Consider the following 9,726-nt stretch of genomic DNA (forward strand, 5'->3'; position numbering starts at 1 on the left):
CTGTTGCCCCCCCCCAAGCAGCAAGAAGAGAGAGCATCCCTTGTCCCAGACTGAGTGTCCCTATCTATACCTTGTGGCTAGCAGCCACTGATGGACCTCTGCTCCATATGCTTATCTAATTCCCTCTTATAAGAACACAAGACAAGCCAATGTTGGATCAGGCCAGTGGCCCATCCAGTCCAACACTCTGTCACACAGTGGCCAGAAATACCCGGTCCCCTCAGGAGGTCCAGCAGTGGGGCCAAAAACACTAGGAGCCCTCCCACTGTTACCCCCCCCCCCAAGCACCAAGAATACAGAGCATCCCTTGCCCCAGACCGAGAGTTCCTATCTATACCTTGTGGCTAAGAGCCACTGATGGACCTCTGCTCCATATGCTTATCCAACTCCCTCTTATAAGAACATAAGACAAGCCAATGTTGGATCAGGCCAATGGCCCATCTAGTCCAACACTCTGTGTTACACAGTGGCCAGAAATATAAGGTGCCCTCAGGAGGTCCAGCAGTGGGGCCAGGACACTAGAAGCCCTCCCACTGTTGACCCCCCCCCAAGCACCAAGATGACAGAGCATCCCTTGCCCCAGAGCCCCTATCTATACCTTGTGGCTAATAGCCACTGATGGACCTCTGCTCCAGATGCTTATCTAATTCCCTTTTGAAGCCGTCCGTGCTTGAAGCCGCCACCACTTCCTGTGGCAGTGAATTCCATGTGTTCATCACTCTTTGTGTGAAGAAGTACTTCCTTTTGTTACTGGTTTGTTAAATTAGCATTCAAATTACTGAGGACACATTTTTTTTAACAGATCAAACGAATGACCAGCTTAGTTCCTGGTTATCATCTGTTTCGTTTCATCTGGGGGCGGAAAACAACTTAGGTAATAAATATGTTAGAACTCGAGACTGATACGCCCTAATTTGTGAGAATCCCGTCTTTACACCTCATCCATCTCCTTTCAAGCATGGAGGTGAAGTTTACAGCATCTTGGCTGTGTAGAGTGTTTTCCTTGTTCCCAAAACAAAGAGTTCATCTCAGTGTTTGGAACAAGCTCGAGTAATGATTTTTTGACTGGTAGCCAGCAATCAAGGTAAAAGATGCTTGGTTTTAGCTGTGCATCTCATCTTGAGGCCTGGCTAAGTTTCGCCGTGCCTGTGTGCGTTCGACACCCAGCGGACAGGAGTTCAGCCTGCTATTTCTGTAAGTTTGAATACCGCTTATTAGGAGGAGGAGATAGGATTTATACCCTGCCCTTCACTACCCGAAGGTGTCTCAGAGCGGCTTAAAAACTCTTTTCCCTTCCCCTCCCCACAACAGACACCCTGTGAGGTGGGTGGGGCTGAGAGAGCTCTCACAGAAACTGCTCTTTTTCAAGAACAGCTCTTATCAGAATTGTGGCTTGCCCAAGGTCATCCAGCAGGTGCAAGTGGAGGAGTGGGGAATCAAACCCGGTTCTCCCAGATTAGAGTCCATGCACTTAACCACTACACCAAACTGGCTCTTATTAAAGTCTCCTTGTATCTTGCAGGCCGTTTCACAATACAAGAACTCGTGGGCACTCTATGAAATGGCTGAGCAGTCAGGTTAGAACAGATAAAAGGAAGTCCTTCTTCACCCAAAGAGTGATTAACACATGGAATTCACTGCCACAGGAGGAGGTGGCGGCTACAAGTATTGACGGCTTCAAAAGGGAATTGGATAAACATCTTGAGCAAACATCCATCAGTGGCTATTAGCCACAAGGTATAGGTAGGAACTCTCAGTCTGGGGCAAGGTGGATGAAGAAGCAGTCGCCTCAAGTTGTGTGAGGGGACAGCTGTCAGCCTGCTCCTGAGAGCCTATTTTTCTCTTGATGGCTACAAGCATGGACGGCTTCAAGAGGGAATTGGATAAACACATGGAGCAGAGGTCCATCAGTGGCCATTAGCCCCATTGCTGGACCTCCTGAGGGCACCTGGTATTTTTGGCCACTGTGTGACAGAGTGTTGGACTGGAGGGGCCATTGGCCTGATCTCTTATGTACATGGAATTGGCTTCTCTTATGTACATGGAATTCACTTCCACAGGAGGTGGCGGCGGCTACAAGCATGGACAGCTTCAAGAGGGAATTGGATAAACACATGGAGCAGAGGTCCATCAGTGGCTATTAGCCACAAGGTATAGAGAGGAACTCTCAGTCTGGAGCAAGTGATGCTCTGTATACTTGGTGCTTGGGGTGGGGGCAACAGTGGGAGGGCTTCTGGTGTCCTGGCCCCACTGCTGGACCTCCTGAGGGCCCCTGGTATTTCTGGCCACTGTGTGACCCAGAGTGTTGGACTGGATGGGCCCTTGGCCTGATCCAACATTGGCTTCTCTTATGTTTCTTGGGATTTCCACAAACCGGGAGCTCCTGGCCAGACAGCCCCAAGGAGCACCATGAATGGGAACTGGCCAGACGCGAGGGATCCTCTACAGTTCGGCACGGCCGCAGGGACTGTCCGAAAAGGAAGGCGCGTGCACCTTGCCAAGCCAGTTGTGCTTGATCCTGGTCCCAAAGGGCATAAGGGAGAGCTCCTTTGGACAGCGCCGCATGCTGGGCGGGGCCTGTACGTACCTCATGGCTCGCAGTGCCAGGCGGTAGGCCAGCTCGGGGTCGTAGGGCAGCAGGGCGGTGAAGAGGTAGCGGGCAAACGTGTGCATGGGCACGCTCTCGCGGAAGACGACCTCCCCGAAGCCGCTGAAGGGCCCCCCTGGGAGGAACAGGACGGCAGTCGATTAAAGACAGGCACAGCGCATTCGAGACCAACTCAAAGCCCTTTACCTGAGAGATCGACACTGAGGGAGGGGAAGAGGGACAGGCTGGGACGAAGGGGAAGCAAAAGATGAGCCCATCATCAGCATCAGGCCCTTACCCTTCACATGGCTGACCTGGAGGCCCCAGGCTAGCCTGATCTCATCACATCTTGGAAGCAAAGTGGGATTAGTACTTGGTTAGTACTTGGCTGAGAGGCGACCGAGGAAGTCTGGGGTTGCTACGCAGAGGCAGGCAATCGCAAACCCACCTCTGCCCGTCTCTTGCCTTGAACTGGATGGCCGTGGATAGCCTGATCTCATCAAATCTCAGAAGCTAAGCAGGGTCACTCCGGGTTAGTCCTTGGATGGGAGCCCACAAAGGAAGCCCAGGGTTGCTATGCAGAGGCAGGCAATCGCAAACCCACCTCTGCCCGTCTTTTGCCTTGACCTGGATGGCCGTGGATAGCCTGCTCTTGTCAGATCTCAGAAGCTAAGCAGGGGCACTCCGGGTTAGTCCTTGGATGGGAGCCCACAAAGGAAGCCCAGGGTTGCTTGCCTGCCTTCTCCACCAACAACAAGTTTGAATGCCAGGGCTGGACACGGCCAGCAGTCCACTCTTACCCTCTCCATAGCCCCCCAAGGCAAGATCATGTGTGCCACTCGCAGGATCCAAGGCACCCTTAACCTCCAGTCCTCCCTCTTATAAGCTCCTGGATATATACAAACGCCTGAATATATTGCTGCTCCTTGGGCTCCCCCTGTCAACGTGCCATAACCGGGTCTGATCTCGCATCCAGGTCTTGAAGCCTGGAGACTGTGCTCCCGGCTTCAAGACCAGCAGCTGCTTGAGCTGAACTGCAATTGGACAGAGGCTCCGGTGCTATCACACGCAGGGGGGGTTATGCCTCCACATGAACACATGGAGCTGCCTCCTACAGCATCAGACCCTCGGTCCATCCAAGTGAGTAGTCTCGAAACAAGACAGGCAGCGACTCTCCGGGGTCTCGGGCAGAGTTGTTTCACGTCACCTCCTGCCAAACCCCCTAACGGAGATGCCAGGGATTGAGCCTGGGACCTTCTGCATGCCAAGCAGAGGCTCTGCCACTGAGCCACGGTCTCAGGTCAAGGTCTTTCTCATCCCCTCCTGCCTGGTCGTTTTTAACTGGAGATGCCGGGGATTGAACCTGGGACCTCCTGCATGCCAAGCAGAGGCTCTGCCACTGAGCCACGGTCTCAGGTCAAGGTCTTTCTCATCCCCTCCTGCCTGGTCGTTTTTAACTGGAGATGCCGGGGATTGAACCTGGGACCTCCTGCATGCCAAGCAGAGGCTCTGCCACTGAGCCACGGTCTCAGGTCAAGGTCTTTCTCATCCCCTCCTGCCTGGTCGTTTTTAACTGGAGATGCCGGGGATTGAACCTGGGACCTCCTGCATGCCAAGCAGAGGCTCTGCCACTGAGCCACGGTCTCAGGTCAAGGTCTTTCTCATCCCCTCCTGCCTGGTCGTTTTTAACTGGAGATGCCGGGGATTGAACCTGGGACCTCCTGCATGCCAAGCAGAGGCTCTGCCACTGAGCCACGGTCTCAGGTCAAGGTCTTTCTCATCCCCTCCTGCCTGGTCGTTTTTAACTGGAGATGCCGGGGATTGAACCTGGGACCTCCTGCATGCCAAGCAGAGGCTCTGCCACTGAGCCACGGTCTCAGGTCAAGGTCTTTCTCATCCCCTCCTGCCTGGTCGTTTTTAACTGGAGATGCCGGGGATTGAACCTGGGACCTCCTGCATGCCAAGCAGAGGCTCTGCCACTGAGCCACAGCCACTCCACACTGTCACTGGTGTCCCGTCCCATCCAGGGCAATCTGAGGCGACGCACCTCTCATGCCCCCCCCCCGGTACGCCATCCCGCACGTACCTTTGCTACCTGAGGCCAGACCTCCTCCCTCCTGGCTGCCCTGTGAGTCCCCCCCTGCCTTAGAGGTGAAACTCCAAGGCACGCCGAGGGCGCCCCCCGCCCCCATCTCCCAACTCACCGTCCAGGAGGAGGGCGGCCTGCTTGCGGAGCACGGGGACCAGCCGCTCGTCCAGCTCCATCTCCTCCAGCACCCCGATGAGGTGCTCCTCGCTGCGCACCACCTTGTCCTGGGCGTACAGTCCCTCCGGCATGGACCTCTGCTGCCCCAGCCCCAGCAGGGCCACCTCCAGGGCCAGCGTGAAGTACGACTCGCCGGGGCTCGAGGGCACCGGGACGTGCTGGTACAGCGCCTTCTTCGGCTCCGCGGCCGAGTCTGGAGGAGGGGGAGAAAGACACGGGAGGGTCAGACGAGACCCCCCCGAGAGAATACCTGCGGCCTCCTCCATCGTGCACGGCCGGGACGCCCCTCTGTGACCTGCCCCTCCCTGCAAGAGCCTGCCACTCCCTTTGGCCAGCCGACCAGACGGCAGCACCGTGCCACCCTCCCTGCGAGGGTGGCGAAGCAGTGAGCTCGGCTCTTCAGAAGAACCGGAAGAGTCCCCCCTCCCACGCATCCCCTGCCTTCTGTCCCCCAGTACCTGCGAAGAGGGCCAGCCCCTCATCCTCCGTCCGGCAGGCCTCCAGGAAGGTGCGGCAGAGGCAGCCGATGGGGTCCAGGGGGTGTCCCACCCAGCCCTCCAGGTTGGTGATGCTGGTCGTGCCTTTGTGTAGGAGCTCTGGGGGGAGGCAGGAAGGAGAGAGCGGTTAGGGACCAAACGCGGCGTGGTAGCGGTGCCAGCGAGGTCACTGGGTACCTGGTAGGCACTCACCTCTCCCCCTAAAAGTATTGTGGCCCTAGTTAGAATGTTAAATTGTCTGTAAACCGCTCCGAGCCTTCGGGAAGGAGCGGTATATAAATCAAATGTGTATTGTATTGTATTGTAAGGTCCAGGAACTGGCTCCCGGAAGCAATTCTAGCTGCTGGGTAGGGCAGGCAGGTGCCCCCTGCTGCCAGAGAAGGCAGGGATACGGTCAATTGCATTACAAAAGATCACATTACAAAAGACTTATAGAAGAAGAAGGAGAGATTGGATTCATACCCCGCCCTTCACTACCTAAGGGAGCCTCAGAGCGGCTTACAAACTCCTTTCCCTTCCCCTCTCCACCGCAGACACCCTGTGAGGAGGAGGAGGAGGAGGAGGAAGAGGAAGAGGAAGAGGAAGAGGAAGAGGAAGAAGAGGAGATTGGGTTTATACCCCGCCCTTCACTACCCAAAGGTGTCTCAGAGCGGCTTACAAACTGCTTTCCCTTCCCCTCCCCACCACAGACACCCTGTGAAGTAGGTGGGGCTGAGAGAGTAGTGAAGGGCGGGGGTATAAATCCAATCTCTTCTCTCTCTCTCCTTCCAACATGCGGCACTCGGGTCTTGAACTGCCGACCTACCAGCCTTCCGGTCTGCAGCTCAGCGTCTTAACCTCTGAGTCACCGCGGCCTGTCATAGACTTAGCATTAAAACTGGATTTTAACAATATACAGATCTTAATTGACTAAGCGGTCTTGGCATTCATTTGTCAACCGCCTGGCCGTGGGAACCCGTAGCTCCCCCTCCAGTCCGGAGGATCTGAACCTGGGCGCCTACGGGACCCGCCTCCTTCCCCTCCCCCTCCTCCCGCGCCCCTCACCTTTCTTCTGCTGCTTGTAGCTCTCCAGCTGGTGGCGCCGCTGCAAGCGCATGGCGTTGACGACCGCCACGGCCAGGCGCAGGGCCTCGCGGGGGTAGCCGTGGGAGCGCAGGGCGTCCACGCGGGCGCAGGCTGTGGGGAAGGCGTCGCCCAGCCAGAGGGGGTGGCCCTGGGGGTCGAAGCCCAGCTTGTCGCTCCCACTCTTCAGCGAGAGGCCATAGCAGTCGCTGCTCAGGATCTTCTGCAGGTGGCCGTCGCCCCAGCGGAGCTCCGCCGCTTTGATGGCCCGGCCGAAGACCGTCTGCCGGGCGCCTGCTGCCAAGGACACGAACAGATCAGCGCACAGACTGATGCTTCCTCTCAGGGGTCATTTCCTGCGGGAGCGCACAGGAGCGGAGCTCTGGCAGTAAGGAACCCAGGGGGCGGGCACATGCAACAAGCCCTGCCCCCTGCTCCCAGCAGCCCTCAGTCAGATCAAGAAGCAGCCAGGTAAGTTGCAGAGCTCCCCCTGGCCCCCAGTCCAAAACAGTCCAGTGGCACCTTTAAGACCAAGTTTTATTCAGGTACAAGCTCTCCCTCCTCTGCGAGGACAGATCTGCACGTCCCCCCCCCCCAATAGCTAGCAATCCAAAACAGTCCAGTGGAGCCTGAGCGGTGGGTGTTGCCTTCTGACACACTTCCAGTGATGTCAGGGGGTGTGGCATATGCAAATAAGTTACGCTAATGAGTTATGCTAATGAGCTCCTGCGCCTCTTTTTCTACGAAATGACCCCCGCTTCCTCTGCTTTTAAATATTTGAATCTTTGTGGCTCGCAAAATCATAACTGGAAAACACCACGGCTGTTCCCGCCTGGGGATTAAAGATCACCGGGAGAGGCTCTCCGAACTCCCCCTCCAATCACAGCTCGGCTGCTGGTCACATGAGAAGGGGGCCTTTTCAGTGGCAGCCCCGCGATTATGGAAAACTGCCCCCCCAGGGGAGGCCTGCCCCCCCAGCTCACTTTTCCTCTTCAGGAGGCAGCTGAAGACAGATTTAGGCCCGTCTGCAAATATTGGAGGTGTGGCCGCCTCGCTTATTGGGGAGATTGTTTCTATCTTTAAAACACTCTCTGTGTACCTAAGCTTGGTAGATTTCTGCTGCCACCAGGAATTAAAAATTCCCAATCTCTCTATTTTGGCAGAATGACCCAGTGTCTGGGCGCTTCAGAGGACTATGTGGCCCTGAGGAAGGACTGTTCTGATTGCTGGGATAAGTTTAAACAAATAATGATTTATTTATAAAAGAACAAAATAGGGTTTGGGGTATTTTTGAACTGTTGTTGAAGAAAGAAAATATAACTGATAAAATGTGACGTCACACACAGTCTCTCCAAACTTTATTAAAGGAGAAAAGGGTTTTCTTAAACTTAAAATAAAAACATGCTTAAAACATTAGCCCTCTTGCAATATTTTGTTTATTTAACAGTGCCTGATTACTGACACCTCTTGTTCTGCATTAGTGCATCAAGATGTCTGTGCTGTTGCAATCTTGAGTATGCTGTTCAGGTGTGTATCTGTAAATTGCAAACCTACTTTTGATTTATCGACATTCGCCACAGAAATCTCATGCTCAGAGTTCTGGGTCTAGGACCCAGGTTAAAACATGAGTTGGCTGAGCGATTCAGAGAGCCTGGCGAAGCAAGCTATGATGCAGCAGCAGAACTGGAAGCAGGAGATGGCCAATTCCACTGCGGGCCTGATGGAAGCCCTCCGTGGGCCTCATCTGGCCCCCAGAGCCGCATCTTTGACACCCCAGCTCTGATAGGTTATATGCATGTGAGTCCGGGGTGATTGGAACTTTGCCCCCTTGTTTTCTTTTATTCTGTGCTGACTGTGCCTTTGAGAGTCTTGAGCTGTGGTTTTAAATTTCGGGTTTTCGGTTTTTCAAATGTTATCCATGTCGTAAGCCGCCTTGAGCGGAAGAAATAAATGTCCTAAGTAAATAAAGATGAAAACCGAGAAATTATTCTTTCTTCACTTAACAGTCTGAGGAGCTAAAATAACTCCCTTTCGATCCACTTTTGGTGCACTTTGCAGCTGGATTTTACTGTGTGTAATGGCCAAATCCCCTCGCAAAGGCTCGCTGAAGCGGACTAAGAGGGCATTATTCAGCATGTGCAAACGCGCCCTCTAGTGGCCTTGGATTTATCCTCTGGTTACAAGTAACATCTGAGCTGAACAGGACGGCTGTCAGTTCTAGCCCTGCGCTGGTGTGAGCTACCAGCCTTGTCCCCAGCTCACCGTCCACCCAGCGGTTCGAAAGCTTCGGCGAGTAGATAAAATGGGTACCACTCCTTAGAGAGGGTGGGCACACCAACCCCTCCCCCCCGTGGGGGAGGTGTTAGCCGGCGAACGGAAGGTTCGGCTCGCAAGCTCGAAAGCCTAGAAGATCTCTTCGGCATCAAGAAGCCTGTAATGGGCCGTTCCGGCCATGCGGTGGCAGTATGGAGCTGCGACCCGAAGAGTCCTGGAGAGGAAGAGCTGACGTCATCCTGCCAAGCGAAGCCGAGTGGGGAAAATGCCGTCCGGATCACGTCTGAGTTGCAACTGAACAAATCCCCGTCGGCTGCAAAACGTGTGCTATGTAAAGATTATATGTGCTGTCCTCCCTTACCCCTATAAAGCATTGTTAGTCCCTTGTGAAATGAGTAACTGTAAATCGCTCAGAGCCAGCAGCTCAGCAAGGATTGAGCGACCGATACATTGAAAGATTATTTATTTATTTATTATTGGACAGAACTGGTCTTACAAATAACGGTTCTCTGTTTCTATCCTCCCGCAGTGGCCCCTGCTACCTGAAATTCGGCCGCGGCCCAAGGAACGCCAGGGTCGATATCGGCAAACTGGGAAGACCGTGAGACAAGGGAAATCTTGGCAACTGTTCCTTGCTGCACCCACCTCTCTCTCAAAGGCACGGTCAACACACAGTAAAAGGAAACGGGGGATAAAGTTTCAATTGCCCCAGACTCACATGCACGTAACCCATCAGAGCGAGGTGCTCTTTTGGAATCTACCCACCCAAGAGCAGAGGGGAAAGGGTTTCTCCTGGCTGGTTAAAAAGCCCTCCAGTATTTGGAGGTGGCCGACTGATGAAAATAAAATCCCCAATAACCCTCACCCTTCCCCTCCCCCCTGCAAAGGTACCTGCGGTTTATATCCCATTGACAGCCTTCGCCCGGGGTTCCCCAACAGGGTGCCCATGGGTGCCACGGCACCAACACCCTTCCTGGTGCCTGGCTAGAGTTTTCAGAAAGCAGAGAGGCCAGGTGGGGCGTGTTTTTATTTATTTATTT

The 9,726-nt window shown here is 54.4% G+C and overlaps 1 protein-coding gene across 1 annotated transcript in view; it reads right to left on the bottom strand.

Moving 5' to 3' along the window:
- Positions 1–2,587: 2,587 nt before the first annotated feature.
- The window catches only part of LOC107120208 (zinc finger SWIM domain-containing protein 4-like), a gene marked incomplete at both ends in the record, with an annotated part of 15,656 nt that continues 8,517 nt past the window's right edge, over positions 2,588–9,726 (bottom strand). Inside the window, 4 exons of the mRNA XM_015422852.1 lie at positions 2,588–2,723; positions 4,792–5,046; positions 5,312–5,449; positions 6,395–6,709. Coding sequence (XP_015278338.1) covers positions 2,588–2,723; positions 4,792–5,046; positions 5,312–5,449; positions 6,395–6,709 — 844 coding nt within the window. The remainder of the gene's footprint in view (positions 2,724–4,791; positions 5,047–5,311; positions 5,450–6,394; positions 6,710–9,726) is intronic.

Source organism: Gekko japonicus, unplaced genomic scaffold (assembly GCF_001447785.1).
Source record: "Gekko japonicus isolate JY-2015 unplaced genomic scaffold, Gekko_japonicus_V1.1 scaffold6136, whole genome shotgun sequence".
Lineage (NCBI taxonomy): Eukaryota > Metazoa > Chordata > Lepidosauria > Squamata > Gekkonidae > Gekko > Gekko japonicus.